Raw genomic sequence first — 27,004 nt, 5'->3', positions numbered from 1 at the left:
TATTATATTCCTTGCTGTATCTGCTCAAAAATTCTTTCCAGGTGATAAGCCCATCTCACTTACTCAACCTCTCTGAGACGACAGCAGCATCTGGACTAGTGATGACTGAACATTGCTGAGTTCGCTTTGCCATGAGTTGCCCAAAATCATGGAAATGTTTGCAATTTGCTGAACTTGGCAAACTACAATAAAGTCAATGAGGAAGGCCTAACTGAACTAGATTTTTTCTGGATTATAATGGTGCAATCATCTTTAAAGTATCCCTGAGGGCTAGGGAAACATCTGCCAACTATACTGGACTGATTATTGTGGCCAAATAGGTGATCTGAGCTCTGCGGCAGCAGTGCCAAACACTGCACCATCATACCCCCAAGAGATCAAAGAAGGAGGAATGCAGTCAGAGACGCATAATCATAAATTTCTTCAAAACAAAGCAGAAATGCTGAAATTGCCATCAAAAGTTAGAAAAAATATGTAGGTCTTTTAAATGCAGAATATTCAAAGTGGTGAAGACTCTCCAAACTGTCTGTGCTTTTTCTTCTATCAAAAAGATAGAAACGTCTTGTATATAGTAATAAACTTTTCATTATTATTATTTCAAAGAGTCTCCTGTGATGTTAGGGTGCGGTGTCAGGCTCCTTCAAAGTTTGTTTTCACTCTTGCCACAACACATGGCTAATTATTATGTATGCACAGGGAACGTGACTCCTTCTCATATATTGACGTGGAACTCGAAGATCGACCTGCACAACTGGGTACAAGCACAGATAATTTGTCCCATAGTGCCTGCAATGCAAATGATCAGCAGTACATACCTGCAGGGTGGTCCCATCAATATTGACTATTATAGCTCTGCAGGACACTACACTGGCCTCGCAAAGCATTATGGGGTGCTGGTATTAAAAAATTCTCCTAAACAGGCCAAATTATCTTTAAATAATCTGACGAACAAGGGCAAACGTGAACACAGCAAATCTGCTGCGAAGAACACTTTGGTGAAACACTAGTCAGGACTTAAACATGGGGTGTTTGGGGTACAGAGCAGACTTCACTGCAAGGTACCAAATGAGTTCAGCTGATGAGAAGGCTGATCCGCAAAGTGAAGACTTTGATTCTTTCCACTATAACCCACAGGAGGATGGATCCTGGTTGGGTGGTGAGCTGAGCATGAACAGACGCAAATGGTGCAGTGACCTGGATTCATTCAGGGGAGGGCCAAGTGCAGTAGAGGCTTAGAGACAGAGAGCTTGCCACTATAAAAGAGGCACCCACTCAATTACAAACCAGATTCATAGGCCCTGGGATTTCTCTAAACCACTAAACCACTACTAAATTGTTAATGTGGAATCACTTACATCTCTTAGCCCCATGTCACAGTGCCCTAAATTGGATGAAAACAATTTCTCTTAAAATAATTCAGTAGTGAGTCCTACTGGATATATGAATGTGATAATGGTGTTGTGTGTTGTATATCACACTGTTAATTTTATTTACTTTATTATGTGTATGGAAATTTAGAAATGCATAGGGTAAAAATAGTTACAGAAAAATTCTTCAGAATAATTATATCCCAATGTTGAAGAGGACTTGGATAGTTTTGAACATGCTTGTGTCATGTGACTCATACTAAATATAATCAGCAGCAAAAATGAATATCTACAGCAATAAATTTTTTTTATTTTTAAATACATTATAAAATTACATACTAAAGAGTATGCCATTTAATCTCACAAATTTACTATTGTGAACTTCACAAAATGTATTTGATTTGTAAGCAATTTTTCCAAGACATTGGGATACACCTTAATCTTTATGAAGGATGCTCAGGGATTTTTTATGACTACAGAGAGTCAGGACCTTATTTTACACCTCTTCCAAAGAACAGCACCATTTTTTCAACACACTGTTGCCACCACAGCACTGGATAATTGGAATCCACATCCAGACCAAAGGGTAGGTGCCCCCTACTGGTCTCACCAACACTTTTTCCAGCAGTAACTCAACGCTTTTCATAGATGGTCACCCATCCAAGTACTGGTCAGGCCTGAACATGCTTAGCTTCAGGTGAATGACCTGTTCTATAGTGAATGTGGTATGGCTGCTGGATGAGGATGAAGATGAAGATTAGCGGTGTGTTAAGAACTGAGAGTTCATGGAACTCATGTTAGAAGAGAAACAAAACCTTGGAGAAAGGATCAGAGAATTTTTAGTATATTTAATGTTGCTGCATTCTCATTTAAATTAATCTTATATGATCTTTTAAAATGATAAAACATTACAAGCTAAACTATCCATTGAAAATGGCAAGAATAAATTATGTGCAACATTTAAATTATGTCATTCATCACTATCTTTTTTTATCACTGACATAATTTTTTTGGCATATCTAATGTTTCTGTATTCTTAGTTACACTATTGTTTAAATTAATCTTATATGTTCCTTACAAAATGGTTCAACATTAAAAGATAGATCATTCATTCAAAATGACAAGAAGTAATACAGTGATCCCTCCTCGATCGCGGGGGTTGCGTTCCAGAACCCCCCGCGAAAGATGAAAATCCACGAAGTAGAAACCATATGTTTATATGGTTATTTTTATATTGTCATGCTTGGGTCACAGATTTGCACAGAAACACAGGAGGTTGTAGAGAGACAGGAACTTTATTCAAACACTGAAAACAAACATTTGTTTCTTTTTCAAAAGTTTAAACGTGCTCCATGACAAGACAGAGATGACAGTTCCGTCTCACAATTAAAAGAATGCAAACATATCTCCTCTTCAAAGGAGTGCGCGTCAGGAGCAGAGAATGTCAGAGAGAGACAGAGAGAGAGAAAAGCAAACAATCAAAAATCAATAGGGCTGTTTGAGCTTTTAAATATGTGAAGCACCGTGTGGAAAGCATATCGCGCAACAAAGTAACCACAAGTAAGCCCAGCAAGGAAGGGAGCAATGTGAAGGTAGTCTTTCAGCATTTTTTGCGGAGCGGCCGTATCCTCTAGGGGTGCGAACAGGCCCCATGCTCACAATATATTTAAGGAGTTTTATTTAATACGTAATACGTGCTCTGATTGGGTAGCTTCTCAGCCATCTGCTAATAGCGTCCCTTGTATGAAATCAGCTGGACAAACCAACTGATGAAGCATGTAACAGAAATTAAAAGACCCATTGTCCACTGAAACCCATGAACCAGCGAAAAATCCGTGATATATATTTAAATATGCTTACATATAAAATCCACGATAGAGTGAAGCCGTGATAGAGTGAAGCCGCGAAAGTCGAAGCGCAATATAGCAAGGAATTACTGTACATCACATTTTAATTACACCTCTCATACCCATTGCTCTTTTTGTTAATGAGAAGAAAAATGTAAAGATATAGTATTTAAAAATAAGGTTAAAATCATTAGTTCTAGAAAGAATCAACTTTAAGTCAGTAATCCTCTAACACTACGTAAAACAGAGATGTTCACAGTCATGTAATGCACAAGAAAAAAATTCCACACATCGAGACTTTCTCAGTTCAACTATGGTGTGCTCCTGTCCTTAAAATCTAATTGAAGTGGGAGCTTGTACTAAGAAGAGCTTTTAAACCACCAGGAACAAAAAGTGATTAGAAAGAACTCCCATTGTCATTTTTGATATAAGTCATGACAAAATTTGTATGTATGTTCCATAATGATGAATATGCAAGTAACTGCACTGACAAGATCATTACAGGAAGAATCTGCATGTTTCTTTTTGGTTGCTAAAAGCACAATATAAGTTTGCATATAAATGTTGTCACACACATGTGAATGGGAGGCAGCTAAAGGGCTCAAATGAATGCAATTGCACGCCAGACCAGGGGGTGGCGGAGTGCACTAATCCTTTCTCGGTTTCCACTGCAGACCAGTTACCAGAAATTCTGCCTGACCCTGATGACGTCACTTCCTCTGCTTTGCTTTAAAGCTACTATCTTTACCTTACCCAAGAAGATCTGTTTTGCACTCCAATCTGTACACAACTGTACTATCAATTTATCAACCTTTTTGCAGCCAGGTTCAAGTATATTGGAGGGTGCCACGAACCTTTTTGTGGCTCTTTTGTCATACTTTTGATAATGTAATTCTGAAATATATTCTTCTATAACATTTTTACCTGCTGCTAAATGCACTTCATATTGCTACTGAAAACAAAATAGTTTTAAGTGTGACAGTTACAAACTAGTGTGTTTGCAATCAAACTGGGTAATTAAAAGGAAACTTTTTTAATTTGAATAAAGTCAACAACATTCAATTATGCAAAAATTAAGAACAGTAACATATTTAGCCATTGGTCTGCTGTAGATTTCCATGAGGGGCTATAGCACTGAAGCACCTGCCTCCCAGGGTGGAGGTTTTGCTAAATTACTTAGACTCAGCCTCGTGTTCTGGTGGTGGAAGACAGGGATTCTTTGTCACAATATACACACTCTTTGATCTGGACACACAACAGAATGAGAAGAAAGAAAGAAAGAAAGAAAGAAAGAAAGAAAGAAAGAAAGAAAGAAAGAAAGAAAGAAAGAAAGAAAGAAAGAAAGAAAGAAAGAAAGAAAGAAAGAAAGTTTGAGTTTTAAATATACCTTTTATTAAACATTCAACAATCAATACAAAAACCCACAAACCAACAAAAAATAGAACATCCTATGTAACCTAGTAATGAGTAATTTGTTGTAGATTCATAATAAGTAATTCACAAAACAAAAACACACTCCTTATTATCAAGTTTACAAATTGCATTCACTGCACACCACTTTTCTATAAATGTTTGCAAATTGTGGGTCATCCTATAAAACTTGAAATCTAATAAAATTCGTATTTTTAATTGTGCTTTAAAGAACCCCACCAAGTCAGACTCCCCGTCACTCTTAATTTTTTCCTTCCTGGTGATATAAATGGCAAGCTTAGCCTGGCCCAATAAAAAATTCGCTAATCTACTAACATTCTTTTTAGCTCTCACATTAGCACAACCATATATAAAAACCTGATTGGTAAAACAAACACCCAAAACCTTAAAAACACTGCCAAGTACAGATAAAAGAGGCTGAATCCTAAAACAGTAAAGAAAACAGTGAAAAACAGTCTCTCTCTGTTGGCAAAAAGGACACATCTCTGAGATGTTGGAGTTAAGTAAAGACAAAAAAGAGTTAACTGCCACAATCCCATGAACAATTCTCCACTGCAGATCGCCAGTTCTCTTATTCAATGGTGGACTGTACAGATTTTCCCAAATGGGGCCGACACCCTCCACCCCTCCCAGTTTATCCCTCCAGGGTGTATCCGGGTATCTGCATAGTTGGGACTGGTATCGAGCCTGGACACACACTTTATAAAGCTCCTTCCCTTCCGCAGAGTCAAAAGGAAGATATTTAGTTCTTCTCCTGTTGTTTTCCTCCATCGTGTTCTCATTGGCATTAATTAACAAATTTGGAAATGCAGACAAAGGCTCTGGATAATCTGTAGCTTTGAAAAAGTCTTTCAAGAAATCCTTAGCTGTTGAAGGTATATTCAAAAAGATCTGCTGCAAAAATCTTTCTGCTGTGCGCAACAGAGCTCAGTCCTAAAGCTGCAGCCACCGTCTCTGGGCTCAGCCAACTGAGTAGCTGTGGTTGAATCAAATTTTTAATTTGTAGAATACCAGCCCTGATCAGGCGTTGTTTCAGAGATGTTGACTCTACTGCCATGGTAGAGACAATTGGCAACTCTAAACTCCAATATAAATTCAATGATTTTTCCTCTAACCGACAGTTCAACTGTTGCCAGATTCTTAATAAACTCCGGTAAAAGTCTGACACATTACCAATGGGGAAGGAATCACTGTCCATTAAGAAAAGTGCTTGGTCCAATTTCAGGTTGCCAACTTGGCGCAGGAGAGCACATGCTAGTGGCTTCCAAGACACAGCCATATGACCATAGAGCAGTTTTTGCAGAGTTTGTAGTCTGAACGCATTTTTCCTGCTACAGATGTCCACCAGTCCTTGTCCTCCTTCACTCCTGGGCAAGTACAAAACACCTTGATACAGCCAATGCTTCCCATTCCAAAAAAAACTAATCAACTCCCTTTGCACTTCAGTAATCAGTTCTGGTGGGGGTTCCAGGCATGCCAACCTGTGCCACAGAGCAGATGCAACAAGGTTGTTTATGATTAGCGTCCTTCCTCTATATGACAGTTGGGGAAGTAGCCATCTCCAGCGTTGTAAACGGTTTCTGACCTTTTCTGCAACGCCTTCCCAATTCTTAATGTCACTGTTTATGCCTCCCAGATGTAATCCCAGATATTTAATTCCATCTCTTGTCCATTTCAGTCCAGATGGCAATGAAGGAAAAGGACCCATCCAGTTACCCAATAGTACTGCAGAGCTCTTGGTCCAATTTACTTTAGCTGATGACACCTTTTGGAACTCATCCAGCACGGATACCAGCCCATCCACATCTTGTTGTTTTGCAACTAATACTACGAGATCATCTGCATATGCTGAGACCTTCAAAGGCACTGAACACTCAGGGACAGTCAGTCCACCCACCACTTTCCTTAATTTGATCAGCAGGGGTTCTATAGCCAGGGCATACAACATGCCAGACAAGGAGCAACCCTGTCTAATCCCTCTATCTACTTTGAAAGGAGCGCTCAGTCCACCATTGATTTTCAGTACACCCTGAATGTCACTATAGAGCGCCTGAACCATGGAAACAAAGCAGGGAGGGAAACCAAATCCCATTAGTACTCGCCAAAGGTATTGATGCTCCACCCGATCAAAAGCCTTCTCCTGGTCCAAGGAAATTAGACCACCGCGTAATCCAAATAGTTTACAGATGTCAAATGTATCCCTGATAAAAAAGATGTTATCATATATGGACCTGTTTGGCACACAGTAAGTCTGATCAGGGTGAATGACATGCCCCAACACCTCCTTCATTCTTGTAGCCAACACTTTAGAAAATATTTTATAGTCAGTACAAAGCAAGGCTACTGGCCTCCAGTTCTTAATATTACAGAGATCACCTTTTTTTGGAATTAGGGCAACAACAGCTCTTCTACAGCTCAAGGGGAGGAGACCTTTATCTAAGCACTCTTGAAGAACCGCAAGTAGGTCTGGTCCGATGAACTCCCAAAACAACCTGTAGAATTCGACAGTAAGTCCATCAATACCTGGAGCTTTCCCAGTGTTTAAACTTGCCAATGCCCGTGAGAGTTCTTCAAGGGTAAGCCCTCTCTGTAAAGCTGGTACCTCCTCCTCTGGCACCTGCGGCAGCCCCTTAGTAAAACCCGAACAAGCAGTGTCCTGTTCCACCAGCTCAGATGAGAAAAGTTTAGAATAAAAATCAACAGCAAATGCCCTAATTTGAGAAGAGCTTGTCATCTCACTTCCAGAGGGGTCACGCAAACAATGAATCATTCTGCTTTGGCCCTGTTTTCTTTCCAGTCCAAAAAAGTACTTGGTTGGAGCATCACACTCAGTTTCTGCTTGAAAACGGGCTCTAACCAAAGCACCTTGGACTTTATAATCAGTCAGTTGTGCGAGGGCAGCCTTTCTCACTTTCAACATGTCCAGGTCCTCACTGCCCTTAGAGGAATCAAAGTCCTGCTGGAGTGCTGTTATCTCTTCCTCCAATTCTTTCATAGAATCATTCAAACTCCTTGTGACATTCAGAGTATACTGCTGACAAAACTGGCGAATCTGCACTTTACCAACATCCCACCACTGACCCAGAGAAGAGAACTGACATATCCTTTCCCGCCACTGTGTCCAAAAGTACCTAAAACAATTTTTAAAATGGGAGTCCTGACATAAAAGCTCATTAAAATGCCAATGAGAGCTTTTTGACTTTAAAGATGACATAAGAACATTGCAGGTAACTAATGCATGATCTGAAAGACTTGTAGGCACAATGACACATGAATTAAAACGGTTAAGATGATGGTTAAAAGTATAAAACCGATCAAGCCTGGCAAGTGAAAGAGTGCCACCTCGCACCTGTGCCCACGTGTACTGCCTGTCTCCCTCATTCAGGGCCCTCCACACATCCTTCAATTCATATCGCTCAATGAGCGCTTTCAGCTCTCTGGCAGATTGCGGGTGGGGTTCTGCATGGTTTCTGTCCAATGCGTCAGTAAGGGTGCAGTTAAAATCCCCACCTAAAAACACACATTCATCCGGGTCACACTCTGCTAAAGTACTCTCAAGACATTTAAAAAAATCGCACTCTTTCACTGCCAATTGTTGGAGCATAAACGTTAATAAAAACCAACCGGCTGTTGTCCACTTCAACCTTTACTTTAAGCAGCTGCCCTTTTATCACTTCGTAGGCAGACACCGATGCCGGACACATTTGTTTAGATATACCAATGGCAACACCAGCGCTGCGTGTAGACCTGTGACTAAAAAACACATCTCCTCCCCAGCATTTCTGCCACTCAATTTCAAGAGCATTTTCGCTGTGCGTCTCCTGCAGGTAAGCCACTGTCAGATGCTTCCCTCTCAGGAAGTCGCACACTTTCGCTATCTTGAGAGGGCTCTTACAACCGGCAACATTAAGACTCCCAATTTTAAAATCGTACATTGGTAAAATAAATAATGGAACCAAAACAAATGTTATAAAACCATTAAGTAATATAAAAAAATGTTGATTCTTTAGCCATTATTAACAAGTTGTTAAATTAGCAGAGGTACGTAATTTTCTTAAAATACTTCTAAGCCTCCACCCCTCCTTGTCTGAAAAAACCTCAGTGCCCGATCTTTGCTTCATTAACCGTTTAACGGAGGAAATAAATAATTTAACATCTGGAAAAAAGTTCTGTACATCCACTCTTTTCCCCTTTGTTTCAATCAGAAAGGCTCTAATTCTGTAGAATCCATATCCTTCTGTGGTGTCCTGACTACTTTCTGACACAACAGAGGAATCAGTTAAATAACCGTCCTCCCCACAATCTGAAACCGAGGACGCTTCCGTGTCAACCGCAGCTACAGTCTCCTCAAAGCTTCTTTTTTTAGAAGCAACTTGCTCATCTGCCCCACAGTGTCTTTTAACAGCCTTTGGTGTTTTGAAAGTACTGTCGGAGCCGACACACTCCATGTCCATATCGCCCCATATGCTTGTGACCACCGATTCTGTAGCAGAGTCCGATACCTCCAAGACACCCGACTCATTAGCAGCGTTTCCAGACTCTAATACAGGGGTGTCCTGATTTATATTATCCTCATTTAATTTGGGATCAGCATTAAGCGAATCGCTGATCAATTGGACCAACGCAGTCTGATCGCTAGCAGCGTCTACATTCTGAACAACAGCGATCCCGCCGCTACTTTCTGCCGCGTTATTAACTGCAGACGCCTTCTCTGCAGAATCTGTCTCATCCCCAGGGCGGTCGGGGTTCTCATCTATGGACAGTTGTTTGCCTGATTTTGCAGCTTTAACAACATCTTTGCAATCTCTTGCTACATGACCAGCTTTGCCACATTTAAAGCATTTCATCGGTTCCGAGGTGACAAAGATAACGTATTCGTAACCGTCCACTCGGAACCTCAACGCTACGTTTAACTCATCCGCTGTATTTTTTAAAATCATTAAAACTTGCCTCCGAAAAGACATCACATGCTTCAACTGGGGTGCTTTACATCCTAAAGGTATACGTTTAATCTGTGAGATTAACTGTCCATAGCGAGATAGCTCTCTTTCAAGGGTCTCGTTAGATAGAAAAGGAGGTACATTAGATAGGGTAATCTTTTTTGCCGGAGTTGTAAGAGGCATTACGGGAGTTAAAGTGTCTTTTATAACAACTCCATTTTCTACCAGTCTATGGACAAAATCCGTTGTAGCAACAAACACAACCACCGCACTGCTCATTCTTGAGGCTGAACGAACATTGTCACAGCCTATTACATTCCCTACAGCCAATACACATTCTTCCAGAGAACAGGTCGCTTCTGGCATTAGCTTTACTCCATGTTGTCGGGTGAGTTTTTCGAAATCACCGTTCCGAAAACGGACCCCTCCTGAGGAGGCCATCCTGGCCTTCCTCAGAATAAACCACTCCAACCAAAAGATTAACAGTCAGAGACAGAATAACAATTAAGAACAAAAAAGAAGGAAAAAAACAGTAAAATCACAAACCTTCAAACACTCCCGCTCTCACTTTCTCACAGAGCTCCGCCCACTCACCACTATCGCGAGAGAAAGAAAGAAAGAAAGAAAGAAAGAAAGAAAGAAAGAAAGAAAGAAAGAAAGAAAGAAAGAAAGAAAGAAAGAAAGCTTACAACTTGACTGTCACAGTCCCAGTTACACATTATGCAGACATATTGCTGTTGGTATAAAGGAGCCACAGTAGTGTTTCTTGACTCACTTCTGCTGAATAATTTGTTGTCTGAAAATATTCAGTGTCAGTGTGTCAGAGAGATGATGTGCTGCATTGTTCATAATGGCACTTAAATTCTCTCTTTCGCTACTACCTCCAGGGGGTCCAGGGTACATCCTATAACTGAGCTGCCTTTTTAATTAGCTTGTTGATTCAGTGAGCCTCTGTTGAAGTGATGTTACCTGCCCAGCACACCACAGCATAGAAAATTGCACTTGCCATCACAGAGTTATAGCAGATGCGAAGATAGTGAATAATGACCAGATGTAGAAGCTCTTTGGTGCAATGAAAATCAATAAGCAGGCCCTTGGTTTTTCTGATGTTAAGATGCAGAAAATTATCTTTGCACCAAGAAACAAACTTCTCCACCTAACTATAGTCTGTCTCATCCCCTTTATCAATACATCCATAAGTGCACAATCATCTGAGAATTTCTGCAAGTGACATAACCTGGTGTTATATTTATAGTCAGAGGTGTACATAGTGAAGACTGTGTTGCTCAGATCCATATCAGAAACACAGTCATTGGGTCTCAGAAACTGCGGTATGCCTGACAGACCTATCCATTATCCTAGATACCATAGGCTCATCCACCTGCATAGGGCTGAGTTTACACCTACACAGGGATGGATGGATGGATGGTACTGAAGGTGCTGGAGAAATAAAAAAAAATCATAATCCCCCACAGTGCTACCAGTATTGTTCAGGAAAGAACAAGCCTTGTGGGGCAGATAGACAATTTCACCATCTACTCCCATCTTTGTCCAATAGGAAAACTGCAGTGGGTCCAGGTGGTCTACCATAAGAGGACTCATATAGTCCAGGACCAGTCTCTCAAAAGTGATGTGACACATAAGTGTCACTGGTCTGTAGTCATTAGATGAAGAGGTGCCTTCATTCTTTTGAACAGGAACAATGCAGGATGTTCCACAGCAGCAGCACTTTCAGAAGCCTAAGGGATATACTGAACAGGTGGCAGAGGACACCACAAGTTCGGTCAGCACAAGCCTTAAGAACTTGAGGACCGACTGCATCTGGTCCTGCAGGTTTTCCTATGTGTAGGTTCCTCAGTTACTTGGTCTTCAGTTATGAACAATCCATACTAATGGTCAGACGTTGGACTTGTCACTGACCATATCAGAGACTGGTCATTGAAAGAAGGTAGCAGTGGGAGGAAAAATCTATTAGAAATTGGTTCAGCACGTTATCTTTGTCCACATCCCCTTCTAGCACCTGAGCCCTGGATTGCTCGAGTCCAGTATTTATACCCAGTCCATTCCAGACATCCTTCATGTAATACTACTGTATTTCCTGTTCAAGAGCCAAAAAGAACACCACTGTCTCTGTGATATGTTCTCCTATTTTATGAAAGTTAAATATAATTCTAAACAAGAATACCATCAGCTTCACACTTACTGTCACAGGTGCTGAATCTCTAGATGCTGCACTCTCTTCTGTCTATTTTTGAGCCATGATAGATGTTCTCAACTATCATTTCTTGGAGTTGCTTAAATCTCAAGAGTTCACGCATAATCATGGATTGCCTAAACCCATTTTGAAAAACACTGCATGAGTAGAACCAACTGATTGTAAAACAAGGTTTATTCAAGATAGACTTATTCAGTGAAGTTTCGATTTCATGAGTGTGCTTTGTCAAATATCTCCACTCTAAGAGCCATTTGTTAGTTAGTAATGTTATGTTAAATTGATAAAAGTATTTTCTTAGTTATGTTAAAATGTTTGTATAATAATACATAGTCTATGAGAGATTATACTATATCCCTCACAAGCTAAACTGAAATGAAATATTCTAATTATTTCTTGTCCCTCTGACTACAGATTAATCCCAGTTTGTGATCTAACTTGCAATTGGTAAGGCATGGTGGGCAAACGGTTCTGAAACTGTATCCAGTACCGTATCATTTTGAACGATTTGACCATATTGAATGTGGCGTACGTATAGAATGTACTAAATGTATTAAGTTAAGCATATATAAGTTTGCCATAGAGAAATGACACAACCTTTAAGTATAGAAAGTAACTGAAGTTTAACAAGAAAAAGCTAAGTTTGTAAAAAATCTATAGATTTTTTTCCTTTTTTGCCTTTTATCCTGCATAAGCAATAACCTTTTTCTCTATTTTTGTGTGATCTATTTTGCTTTGAATTTTCACTAAACCTTTTTAAAAAGAATTTTATTGGACTGAGACATTTCTTTTGTTACGTGTTTGACTCATGCTGGACCCTAAAGTTTACCAAAATCAGCTACAACCATAGACTCCAACTAAATTACAATATTTATAACATTCTAGAGAATCAAATTCAGCAAAAGAATACACTGTCTTGTACTCACCGATATTGTCCAGAAACATTCTCGATTCGGAGGGTAATAAGAAGGATAAAAAGGTGATGTAAGAGATCCATTGTAAGTGGTTATACTGCCTCCACATCCTAGTCATGTAAAAAATAAAAGTATTATTTGAATGATTTACTTATTATTATAAATTTCACCATATGTATTACTTATTTAAGCATAACCATAATTTAAACCTAGAAACAGCATTTGCAGAGGCACATTTGAAGCCCCAAAACAGAATTATTTTGATTTTGTTTGAGCTTCATTCCTGGCTTTACTTTTACCTATTTTTTTCTTGTTTATTTAATCATTTTCTTGTAATTGTTTGGTTAATGAAACTGTTTATTAAGTATCTCCTTTATTTATGTAACTTCTCATGCTGTTTATCACTTTGTAATCTTTTTCTTGCTTTTGTAAATATTCTTTATTTTGGTTTTCTTATTCTATGTTGAGCCCGGGGAGGTGACACCTAGCTACAAGAGGCCTCAGGCAGATTGCTGATGCGTTAACTACCTCTTGATCTTGTTGTCCAGCACTTTTTTGTGTTTCCCTCTTGTTGTTTCCCTCTGCTCCCCTCTGTAAGTTGTATTGGTCTTTTACCATTTATGTTTGGATTTTCTGGTTCTTGTTCTAAATTTTTTTCTCATCATTTATTGGACTTGCTTTGATAATTATTGAGATTGCTTTTTGGTTACTTAATATTTGTTTTGATTTTGATATTCTTTAATAATGTAATTGTTTGGTTTGAAATGTTTTTCTTTGAACATCTGTACATTTTGGAATTATTTTGTTTTTTTGGTGTTTTTCACCAATCAAAACCAAACACTCACATCTTCGGAATGTAAGAGGAAAACTCCACATAAATCTGGATAATGTGGAAATTTCACTAAGAGAGCAATTGCACTGGGATTTGAACCCCAGGCTCTGGATCTACAAGGTACTAGCACTTACTGTTAGGCTGACCATTTTGAAACTTTGCAAATACAAAATAAAGCAAAAAAGTGGTACATGTTGGTTAGGACTTTGCTTTTGGACACCAACTAAAAATGTTCATGAAATAATTCTCATGGAATAAACACATAAAAGCAACAATTTACTCGGCCACTTTCGACTGAAGAATGCATTTTCTAAAAATTTCTCAAAAAGTATTACCATAATTGTACAGTTCTAGTTTAATAATAATTTGCCCACCTTTAAAATTCAGAAGAACTTGAACATGTCAGGATAGCTAATTTATATGATTTAGGAAAAGTGCCCATTTAAGTTGATGTCCATTTATATATGAGTGTACAGTAGAAGTGCTGAAGTTCACACACTTTTAAACAGCTTGTGAATCACCTCTGAAGTTTCATAAAGTTTCCTTATGTTTCTATATCAGTTCTTGGAAGAACATTGCATTCTGGCATGTAGTATCATCCTGCCATTTCCATTTGTGCACAATAGCCATAAAGGGTGCATTGTCTCACTGACAATTTTTTGATATGCTGTGGTCTCCAGAGGTGGTGCAATGACTCATCGGACATAATATATCCTAGGAAATAGCTGATAAAACCATGCAATTTTCAATGTTTCTGTAATCTTTGTAGATCAACTCTAGGGCTCACTTCAAACAAAGCAGCCCTCCCTTCATCAGTCTCACTACTCACGACTTTTAGCATCAAAGTGCAACCCACCTGAGTGTTTTTAATTTGTTCATATAGGAAGATGAACTAATGCCATCACCATATCACTTACATTGAAAACTTTCACTCAGAGTCTTCTATTAAATTACATTAATAGCAATAATCATTGGATTTTCACTCCAAGTTCTTACTGGGTTCTAAATTAGCATCCCATTAATTATCATGGCTTGCAAACCAATAATTAGTCTCTTAGGCATTCACCTACAGGGGAAAAAGTGTGCAGCCAAAGCCAACTTTTGCATGAGAGGTGCAAGCTATGATCATTTGTCCCCGGTCATAGGGAGCTCCTTGTAGGGATGTCTCCAATGGGAATTCAAATGATGGGGGATCTGAAGTATATTTTGAAATAAGTCTTACTGATTTAACCATTATTTTTACCAATACCAATAGTCCTAGGGGGCGTTGATCACAGATGATCTGTATACATTTATTGTAGCCACCGGGGAATATGGCTTGCTGTGTTGCTAAGTGTTTTTCATAATATTTAACAAAATAAAACTGTGCACAAAATAATGAATGATTTATTATAAATCAAGTCATATATTTATGAAGAATTTTTTCACAATTGAAAAAACAGCAGGCTGGAGAATATTGCCACCCATCCATTTACTTGGCCTTCTTTGTCATCATACTGCAGAGGTGCCAAAGCCTGTTCTGGTAGTTATTAAGGTATGTGCCAATTGGGAACAAGATGCCAGTAGTCAATTGCATGTCATTCGCAACAAGTTAACTCAAGTCTCTTTTAAGAAATGCATACTTTACACAGGGACGCACACAAACATTACTTCCTAGAGATAGCATCCCAGCTGTACAACTGTTTCACTATTACAACCAATGTAATTTACTCTTAAAATAAAATGTGATGATGTACTATGAACACTGAAAGTGATCATCTAATATAATCTTTACAGTTCATTAGTCAAGTATTTAACCCAAATAGAAAATCTGTTGCACTGAAATCACATTTCTACTGCTTGCTAACTGTGCATATGCAGCTAACAATTTATAATTAATGCTAAGAGCAACAAAATACTGTATACAAATATAAGAATGTATATTGTCTATTATTAGCACATACTGAATACATATATGATTATTTTTTTAAATCTCTGGGGGTTTTCACTTCTAAGTAATGCTGCCTCCTGGTGGACCCAGCATGCATTACACCCTCCTACACAATAAGCCTTATTGAGGGAGCAATCATATACTGAAATTTATGGTTTATCTATTTACAATATTTACATGAATATTTCAACATTTATTTGTCATTATATAAAAAGGGTCGTAACACAGGACAAGCACCACCTTTGTTAAATAATTCATTTGTGCACTGAAATTTTCAGTGGGTAGTAAAGATTGCTGGTTCAATGCTTTCCTCTGACTCACCATGAGGACCTGAGCAAATAACTTTGAACTTGCACAATGATTTGTGACAGTGTCAGCTATAGATAGTTGATAGATAAAAAAAGGTTGGTTGTCTGCATCTTAAATTCTGTTAGCTTTTCATAAGTGGCATAACTCATTTACACATTTCTAGTTAAATCATTTGTAGTAACCCAGAAAACTTTCACAGTAGACAGAACATTAAATGGTGACATGCAGAAAGTAAATAACTGACAATGTAAACCTTTTCATTTACATGCTAATGTGCGTCCTGCTATCGCAGCATTACAGAATTCAAAACAATAATGTTGACTGTTTACACCTCAGTAACCCATTTATTCTGCTCGTAGCCAAGCTCAGAGCCAGTGATCTACTCAAAAGTTTCTTTGTCATTTATGCCATGCATCTTTCTTTGTAGTTTTATATTTTGTTCGTAAATATTATTGGTCATTAGTAGGTCATTGTTGTCACATGTTTTAATAGTAAAGCTCTCTTTGATGATGCATGCTGCTACAATATTTTAGGTCTACTTTGTGCCTGTCAAATTTTTAGTTTTGGTTGTTATGATTTTTATTGCACCGACGAGACTAAGACTGACCTTTCAGTACTCTGTGATATGTGCCAAGTGTGAATGTATGCCTTATGATATTACAGAAGTCAAGCATGCGTGTTGAGAGGACCTCCTTGCTGGATCAATCAAAGTATGTTATAACCTGCCAAGGCGAGAGGGGGTGCTGTCGCTAGCCACTTCTTCTCTTTTTCTCCCTGCAGCTCAGAGAAACCACCCAACGGATGGCACTTAGCACCGCCCCTTCCAGTCCACACAATATAAGAAGCTCAGCTGCCCAGAAGGAGACATCTTGTGCAACCTGAGCAGACCAGCAAACATAGCTCCATGAAGGACCCTACTTTTTGTGACGACATTATAGCCTTGTATTACTTGGTTAATTTGCCCATAGAGGAGCCATTCATTAATGCCAAAGAAGCACACTTTACATTAGGAACTGTAATTAAAACGGACAACCCGGTTGGTGTCCCAACTATTTCCAAGTTGTCACAACCTGTCATTCCTGTACCTGACCACACATGGGAAACTTCCTCAGTTGGTTTCTGATTTTCTGCCATCACTGCAGCCTATTATTTTAAAAAGAATAAATGACCAAATTTGATATGTGAATTGCTTTGTGAGCTGGTGAAAAAAGATCTGCTTGATTATCCCATAAAACGCTGGTACCAGTAATTGAAACTGCTTGTGTGGACTCAAAAACAGAAGTACAAAACAGTGGTAAACCAAATTTTCTTTCTTTCTTATTACTTTTTACAAGTTGTTTTATATATTTATTTGGAATTAATAATATAATTCAAAAATTATTTAAAAACAGAAGAACAAGGTTTTTGCTGAAATACCATTGTCATTGTACCTGATGCTGTATTGCAGCTGCTTTCAAGTTCAGGGAGTTTAAAAGTACATCTCAGTGTGTATATGTTACTGATGAACATTTAATAAACTTTCCATTATTATTTATCTGTGTATGTTACCATACTTATGCTCACAATATTTTTTTATGAAAAGACCAATCCAAAGAAAAATCTTTTCCCTATGTTAGTCTATACTATATCAAATAAATACACAGAAATTCAAGGTATTAACTTACCAAAATCATCTATAAACTGGATTGTTGCTTCAAATTCATTCAAATGCTTTACTTCTGAGTTGAAAACTATTAGCATTACATTGTCAGAAGAAACAACACTGAAAGCTTGAAGAGGAACATGATGGCTTCCAGAGCAGACCCTACAGACATTATAAATTAAAAAAGCAGATTTTTTTACCCAATTTAATTCTTCATATAAATTCATTATATACACTGACAAGCCATGACATTAAAACCACTGACATGTGAAGTGAATACCATTGATTACCTCATTATAATTGCACCTGTCAAGGGGTAGGATATGTTAGGCACAAGTGAACAAGGGATGCAATGTGGGAAGAAGGCAAGCTGGTGGAGGCAGCGAGATGTTCTGGGAAGCCTTGGGTTCTGGCATTCGTGTGGATGTTACTTTGACAAATACCATGTAAAGATTGTTCCAGACACCATACACCCCTTCCTGGCAATTGTATTCCCTGATGGCAGTAGCCTCTTTCAGCAGGATAATATACCCTGGCACATTGAAAAAAATCTTCAGGAATTATTTGAGAAACATGACAAAAAGTGTTGACATGGCCTTCAAATTCCCCAGATCTCAATCTGATCGAGCATCTGGTCAGTGTCACCGTCTCCAACCCATATAACATAGCTGGTCTCACTACCGTCCTGTAGACCTTCCTTTTCACTCTTGCTGATATCTGTCTGTCACAAATCACTCCTGACACTTTTCTCCACCCATTCCACCCTGCTTGCACTCTTTTTCACCTCTCTTCCACAATCCCCATTACTCTGTACTGTTGATCCCAATTATTTAAACTCATTCACCTTCGCCAACTCTACTCCCTGCATCCTCACCATTCCACTGACCTCCCTCTCGTTCACACACATGTATTCTGTCTTGTTCCTACTGAGCTTCATTCCTCTCCTCTCGAGAGCATATCTCCACCTCTCCAGGGTCTCCTCAACCTGCTCCCTACTATCGCTACAGATCACAATGTCATCAGCAAACATCATAGTCCAAGGGGACTCCTGTCTAATCTCGTCTGTCAACCTGTCCATCACCATTGCAAATAAGAAAGGGCTCAGAGCCGATCCCTGATGTAATCCCACCGCCACCTTGAATGCATCCGTCACTCCTACCGCAGACCTCACCACAGTCACACTTCCCTCGTACATATCCTGTACAACACTTATATACATCTCTGCCACTCCCGACTTCCTCATACAATACCACAACTCCTCTCAAGGCACCCTGTCATATGCTTTCTCCAGGTCTACAAAGAGGCAATGAAACTCCTTCTGGCCTTCTCTACACTTCTCCATCAACATCCTTAGAGCAAACATTGCATCTGTGGTGTTCTTTCTTGGCATGAAACCATACTGCTGCTCACTAATCATCACCTCACTTCTTAACCTAGCTTCCACTACTCTTTCCCATAACTTCATGCTGTGGCTCATCAATTTTATCCCCCTGTAGTTACTACAGTCCTGCACATCCCCCTTATTCTTAAATATCGGCACCAGTACACTTCCTTCTCCACTCCTCAATCATCCTCTCACTTTCCAAGATTCCATTAAACAATCTGGTTAAAAACTCCACTGCCATCTCTCCTAAACACCCCCATGCTTCCAGAGGTATGTCATCTGGACCAACGGCTTATCCATTCTTCATCCTCTTCATAGCTGTTCTTACTTCCTCCTTGCTAATCCGTTTCACTTCCTTATTCACTATCTCCACATCCAACCTCTTCTCTCTTTTGTTCTCTTCATTCATCAACCTCTCAAAGTACTCTTTCCATCTGCTCAACACACTCTTCTCACTTGTGAGTACGTTTCCATCTTTATCCTTTATCACCCTAACCTGCTGCACATCTTTCCCAGCTCGGTCCCTCTGTCTAGCCAACCGGTACAGGTCCTTTTCTCCCTCCTTAGTGTCCAACCTCTCATACAATTCATCATACGCTTTTTCTTTAGCTTTCGCCACCTCTCTCTTCACCTTGCACCTTATCTCCTTTTACTCTTGTCTACTTTCTAAAATCACTGACTATCCCACTTCTTCTTTGCCGTCCTCTTCCTCTGCATACTCTCCTGTATTTCCTCATTCCACCACCAGGTTTCCTTTTCCTCTTTCCAAATGTCACACCAGCCACCCTTCTTGCTGTCACCCTTACTACATCTGCTGTAGGTTCCCAACTGTCTGGTAACTCTTCACTACCACCCAGTGCCTATCTCACCTTCTCACTAAACTCAACCTTGCAGTCTTCCTTTTTCAACTTCCACCATTCGATCCTTGGCTCTGCCCTCACTCTCTTCCTCTTCTTGATCTCCAACGTCATCCTACAGACCACCATCCTATGCTGCTTAACTACACTTTCCCCTGCCACTACTTTGCAGTCTTAAATCTCCTTCAGATTGACTTTTCTGCATAGGATGTAATCTACCTGTGTGCATCTTCCTCCACTCTTGTATGTAACCCTATGTTCCTCCCTCTTCTTAAAATACGTATTCACCACATCCATGTCCATCCTTTTGGCAAAATCCACTATCCTCTGACCTTCTTCATTCCTCTCGACACCATACCTACCCATCCCCTCCTCGTCTCCTCTGTTCCCTTCACCAACATGTACATTGAAATCCGCTCCAATCACCACTTTCTGTCCCTTCGGTACACTGTTCATCACTTCATCCAACTCACTCCAAAAATCTTCTTTCTCACCCATTGCACACTCAACTTGTGGTACATATGCAATAACAACATTCATCATCACACCTCCAATTTCCAGCTTCATAATCATTACTCTATCTGACACTCTTTTCACTCTTCTCTCCATAATATCAGCTAACTCTCTCCCCTTACCAGTCATACTGAAAACATTTAAAGTTCCTACCCTCAGTTCCACTCTTTACCTTCCTCCTCTCCTCCTGCCTTCGAAAACGTCTCCCCCATCTTCTTCTCCTTCTTCGGCCAACAGTAGCCCAATTTCCGCCAGCACACTGTTGACTAACAGTACTGGTGGAGGTCACTGTTAACCCGGGGCTCGACCAATCCGGTATGGAAATGCGTATTGTTGTCCGCATATTGATTTGGCAAAATTGTACACTGGATGACCTTCCTGACGTAACCGTCCCCATTTATCCGAACTTGGGACCGTCGCGAAGAAACACATTGGTTTGTGCATCACCTGTGGCTGGGTTGTAGCCACATCTTGCAACTTATAAGGGCTTAAAGGATCTGCTGCTATTGTCTTGGTGTCAAGATACCACAAGACACCTTCAGTGGTCTACTGAAGGGGTCAGAGCTACTTTGGCAGCACGAGGGCGACCTGCACAGTATTAGGCAGGTGGTTTTATAAATATGTACACATAAACATTACACATATACACCTATTATACAAACAAAATGCATTTCAAAATTTCTCAGAACTTTGAACAGTTATATAATTTTTTGAGTAATTAATTTCACACTGAAGTTTAGTTGTCTATGATATCTTTATTTTAAAGCACTGACACTCAAAACACGTTTAATGTGACATAGTTTGATGATTAGAAAAAAAATCTTAAGAAAAAAGGAAATATGTTGTTTGTATAAGTATTCAATCCCTGCATTGCATAAAGTCTGTGTTTACACAGGTGAGAAACAACAGCCTAACTAGAACAAAGTTAACTTACAACTCCACCATTGAAATATAAAAATAACATGCATTCTCTGGATTAAAGCCCCACAGTTAAGGTGCCTATATTCAGATTGTACCTCTTAAAGACAAACTTGAAAATGTGGACTAAAGAGCATTCCATATATTCTAGAGATAAAATAATACAAATACAAAAATTAGAAAAACATTACCAAAAAATATCTATGTGTTTGGATATCCCAGTTGGCACTGCTGGTTTTATTATGAGGAAATGGAAGCCAAGTCAAACCACCCAGATGCAACCTAGATAAAACTGTCTGTCAAAACTCTTTGCAAACATGAAGTAGACTTGTGAGTGAAGCCACAGAGAGGCTATCAACTACACAGAAGGAACTACAAAGATCAGTATCTAGGAGTGGAGTGAAGACACACCAATCAGATATATCAAGAACTCTGCATAACATTGGTTTGTGTGGGAGTACAGTGTTTGTCAAAATGCATCACTGTGTCCTAGTTGTGATATTGGAAAAGATTTTGTGGTCAGATGAGACCAAGAAAGTGCATTTTAGCCAAAATTCAAAGAGATGTGTGGCACAAAGGTAACACTGCCTATACCAAAAAAAAATCAAAACTTCCGCTTGGCTAGCCTTCTGGTTAAAACAGACTGAAGAATGGGCACTATTAGAGGAGAAGGAAAATACAGTAGAATTAAATACTGCAAGGTAAGTTATTTCAATCTGCCAAAAAACTAAGACGTAAGCAAAAAGTCAATCTATCAGCAAGAAGGTGATTTTGAAAACAATGACAAAGCAACCATGGATTGGCCCAAGGATAAAATGATAGTTATCCGACAATGGTGTAATCAAAGCCCTGATCTCAGTCTAACTAAGAGTCTGCGGCACTGTTTGAAAACTGCAATACACACGCATCATTTGAGTAACTTGATGGCCAAGATCACGCCTGGACATTGTGCAAAGCTGGGGCCTACTTACCAAAGAAGACTTAAAGCTTGCTGCACCAGGAGGTTTCTAAAATATTAAAGTGTGGAGATTGATCACCTGTACAAACAATATAGTTCTTTATTTTCCCCTTTCAGATTTTTTGTAACATAACACAATGGTAAAATAAAACATAACATTGAGTTTCAGTTCTCTAAAGTAAAATAAAATAAAATTCTATAATGAAAATATGTACCATACACACACACACACACACACATTATATATATATATATATATATATATATACAGTATAGTACGCTTTAAATCTGGCTTATTTTAAAACCTACATATATATGTTGTATATTTGTATCATTCTTTTCAGAATTTATTGAACTTTAATGTCATGTTGTTAGATTTTCAGATTCTTATTCCATTTTTAAATAATAAACTAAAAAATATCAAGAATTCATGTCTCGCGAGACGGGACTTTGTGCCAAAAGATTTAACTCGGAGCGACTGTGTCTCCTTGGGGTGCGTCCAGCCCCCCTCTTCACAACGCAAGCGGCAGTATATATGTATAAATATAGTATATATGTATAAATATAGTATATATGTATAAATAAAAAAAAAAAAAAAAAATATATATATATATATATATATACACACACACACATACATACATACATACACACACACACACTGGATATACTGAAATTTCAAATGCCTTTCATGCTACAGGTGAATTGAAAAATATGATTTGTCCAGAACATGACTTGCCCTACTCAATAGATTTTAACAGCAAAATACTGTGTGCCAATTTGTGAGGAAACCAGAAAATGGTTATGTTTGCCAGGTAAAATGTAGTTACGCTGGGTGGTTATTATCATTAATTAATAGGATTATAAGTTTTCACAATGCTTATGATTATGCCAAATTTTATTTGGACTAAGAGGGTAATTTTTAAGTTATCACATCCACCGTCTCTCATTCTGACCATTAGACAGGTATCACTCTGGGAGTACTCACTCTGGGAGTGTTCAACGATGTTTAAAATATGTCAATCTGTTGAAAACCTGAAATTGAAATTTTGACCCCATCACAGTACTTTACACACATACTGTATAATTATGATATACCTGTAGTAAAGTTAAATTTAAAAAAATTAAAACTGAATTACAAAAACAATAAAAAAATTGTAAACAGTTATAAAATAATTTAGAAACTCTTTAAATATTTGGTTTCAATAATTAATCAGCTAGGCCATTTCCATCTTTTGAATATATATTAATTTAAAATAATTTCTGTTTAATGTACATGTCCAAAGTTATTAAAATTATTTTTTACATTACTGACATCATTGTGTTGCCATTTTCTTTATTTACTAGGCATCACAGTCATTTTGGGAGCATTTTGAAGGCTGCAGGCATATTGTTTATCAATGCTAGTGCCATTGCCACTTATGTGATCACAACGATGCTGCATGAAACATAACCACTGTGCTGGCAGAATGGCAATATGAATGTCCAAATTCATAAATACATCTGACAGAAAAACAATCTTTGCTCATGATTTTTTAAAGAAACTCTGTTCTGTTTATTAATTATTGGCTAGGTCTTTTTCAAAAAGTCTTCTGTTTCAGGCCTTAGTTCTTCACTTAAGACCATTGTAGCCATGCCTCATTTTTGTAACTGTCTCACTTTATCTGTTCGTGAAGGTAATTTACACTTTACTTTTAAATCCAACTGAAATATAAATATCTTTCATGTTGTATTCAAAAAATGTCCTTCTCAGACTTGTTTGTGATACTTTATAGTCCTGTTGTCATAGTATATCACACCTAAAACAATGCATCTTGCACAAATAGATCCATTAGCAGAGCATGGATGGGTAATTCAAATTTCACTTCATCTTTGTGTCTTAGTAATGTTACCTTGTAATTAGTCTGGATTTTCCTCCCACCATAGCATCATAAAAAGCAAAGAAGTTCCTTTGACAGTCTCCTTCAATAAAGAAATGCTGAATGGTGACCCGAACAACTTTCCTTGCTTGGCCTGTCACCTGCCAGTGACATGTACCCGGAGTGCTCCATTTGATTTTGTTATTCAGCACTGTACAAGCTGAAAAGTAATAATTTTACTATTATTAGGTTAACTTATATTTTTAATACCTTGATTTGTTTTATAATCTGAGAATCACATTTAGATACAAAATCAGCACAGAAGATCCAATTGCAAAGTTGTATGTAAAAGATCTCAATGTTTTTCATTTAGTCAAAGTAAATTAATTATTTGTTCAGTAATTAAATAATATTTCATCTTCATCAAAGGCCTCAATTTCCATAATTGTAATTGGCTTTACTGGTTTAAGTCTTTTTATATTAGATTTTATTAAATAAAGTTACCATAGTAGCTAACAGTGCTATCTCAAAGTTTAAGCGTTGTGAGATAAAGTCCCCTCTTGGAACTGTCTGTGTTTAGTTAACTCATTCTTCCATTATCCTTAAGGGGTTTCTCTCCAAGTACATTGGTTTACTCCCAAAGATGTACAATATAAGTTCATTTCTTGGCTCTTAATTGCCCAATATGAGTGAAAGGGCCCTGTTATAGGTTGGTAGCCTACTATGGATTGGTTCACACCTTGCTCCCAATGCTGGTAATCCACAACTCTAAAAGAGGATGAAGCTTGTTCAGCAAATGGATGAATGTATACTGTAACATTTACTTGTAAAAAGAATGTATGTGTTCCATATTTGAATCGGTGCTCTAACAATTTCTGGTTTCTTTTGTGATTGGTTTTGGCCCCCAATAACACTGATTTAGAATAAAATTTTGCGGGGGAATCCTACACTTTAATAATAGGATAAGTGTCTGTATATCTGTGTGCTTATCCAGTTGTTATGTTGCTGTCATTTCAACAGGTGGCACATCACAATCATTTGTAGTAATAACATGTACTGCATTTCTCATTCCAACAGATAGCGCATAATGAACACTAACACTGCTTTTACGAATCCTATACCAAATAGCATATAAGAGAGACATACAGATTGTGTATGTCATTCCAACTGTGGGTACATCTCAAACATTAGCAGTTTAATTACTAGAAATGTAATATTTTATCTGTTGGAATGACATATGCAATTCATTTTACTGCAACCTGCATTACAAAATACAACATTCGCACATTCTAACAGATGGTGCACTGTAAACATTAAAGCTAATACTGTTGATTGCTTAGATTTCAATCCATCTTAGATGGGTAGTACACCTATTTTAAATGAAAGATCAGACATGTACTAATAATATGCTCACCCGCATGGTTAATGCATGGTCAGCATTTTACTTTCCCTCTCCGAGTTATTTATTAAGTTCTCAAAATATATCAGGTTGGTTGGCTAGAATGTTCAGGTACTATAAATGTGAATTAATACAAGATGGGGACCTCTGTATGTATACAATAGTAAAAGAAAACAGACTCCTTAAACTGATGGTTTGTTCCCTACCTGAGAAAATTTTTGTCCCAACACTAAAGCCACACTTTAACCTACTGCCATATTGTTCCAATCCCATATCTACAAGATAACATCATTGTTGTATAAGAATAAAATGTGAAAACTCCCAAAGGTTGAATACTTTTTTTTTATAGGCACAGCATTTCCAACTTATTACTTCAAACTTTAATGGAAAAAAGACATTGCCGGCCTCAAGAGTATGTTTATTGTCAAGAGCAAGAAAATGGCTATCTTGGAGCTCTACTGAAATTTTCGCTGCCATTTCTCTGATGATCAAATACACCAAATATTAATTCTCTTTCATGAGGTTATCATTTTTTTATTCTCTGCAAAAGCAACCACAAGGTGGTTGCTCTGCAGTGTCTATGTTTATGTCTTTGAAGTGCTATATCCATTATATGACACTATCATGTACACAACTCCATATGCTGGTTAAAGCTGTACATGAGCTGTGCACCAAAGAGAGTATTAGTCACAAGAATTTCATCTTTTACAAGAAATTAATTCAACAAGTGTTGTCCATATCACTGTCAGCCATTTTCTCACAATGAACTAAAAATACACATCTGTAGCTAGGCAAGTCACATCTTTTTTGACTATGACAGAATTGACTCAATTACTAAATAAGTGTACTTTTCAATGTGTTTAGGCATTCTGTTATAATTCCAGCATGTTTATTGCTTTTGGTAAGTTCTTTTATAATTTATGGCTTAAGCCAGCCAATTTGGGAGACTTGAAAATTTTAAGATATCTTAAAGACAAAAATATAATAATAGCTAGTACACTAGTGGCATTCTGAATACACATGCTGGATATGTACAGTCAAACATGATGGATAAAAAACATTTTATAGTAGATATCAATCACTACAAGCCTTTCTTATTGTTTTATACCCAAACGATATCAATTAGGTTGACAAAGGTACAAATCCATAAGAGAATTAGAATCACCATAAACACATGAATATCTAGTTGCTACTGGGCGCACACATGACCAGCCTATGGTCTCCCTCAACTCATTAATCTGTCATCCTGTAAGCTGAAATACTATGCAAAGAGTCCCAAAACTCAGGAGACCAACACTCTCACACACACATGCATAATGAATACAAATTCTTCACAGAAAGAAAGCACCCAAATTTGCATCACAATACAAACAGAGCACTTCTGAAGCTTTGGTGGTTTACTCTAACCTGATATTGACGATTATCTATCATATGAATTCAGACTACTTACCTTCCTGTTGGGAGAGTAAATGATACTCAAAACTTGATTCTGCAATTAAAAGGATGGCAGACTTTAAAAACAAAGGCTTTTTATGAATACTTGTGATTGTATCTACAACAGCAAACATATCTTTTAAAAATTAAAGATTGGACAAAATGAAGACCCCCCATCCCCCTTTCTGAAAACACCTGCCTATATTTTCTGACCCATGTATTCCAATTTAAAGTCACAAGAATCTGAGCCTATACAGA

The 27,004-nt window shown here is 38.1% G+C and overlaps 1 protein-coding gene across 1 annotated transcript in view; it reads right to left on the bottom strand.

Annotated features, from left to right (window-relative positions):
- Positions 1 to 26,803, bottom strand: part of LOC114650047 (suppressor of tumorigenicity 14 protein homolog) — an 89,974-nt gene extending 63,171 nt beyond the window's left edge. The window contains exons 1-4 of the mRNA XM_028799483.2: positions 26,763 to 26,803; positions 23,947 to 24,133; positions 17,447 to 17,586; positions 12,724 to 12,821 (exon numbers count right to left, since the gene is read on the bottom strand). Coding sequence (XP_028655316.2) covers positions 12,724 to 12,821; positions 17,447 to 17,586; positions 23,947 to 23,978 — 270 coding nt within the window. The 5' untranslated portion in view covers positions 23,979 to 24,133; positions 26,763 to 26,803. The remainder of the gene's footprint in view (positions 1 to 12,723; positions 12,822 to 17,446; positions 17,587 to 23,946; positions 24,134 to 26,762) is intronic.
- Between the last annotated feature and the right edge of the window lie 201 nt (positions 26,804 to 27,004).

Source organism: Erpetoichthys calabaricus, chromosome 4, assembly GCF_900747795.2.
Source record: "Erpetoichthys calabaricus chromosome 4, fErpCal1.3, whole genome shotgun sequence".
In the NCBI taxonomy this organism is placed as follows: Eukaryota; Metazoa; Chordata; class Cladistia; order Polypteriformes; family Polypteridae; genus Erpetoichthys; species Erpetoichthys calabaricus.
Note: the sequence above shows the minus strand (reverse complement) of the source record. Positions and strands in the feature narration are given on the sequence as shown.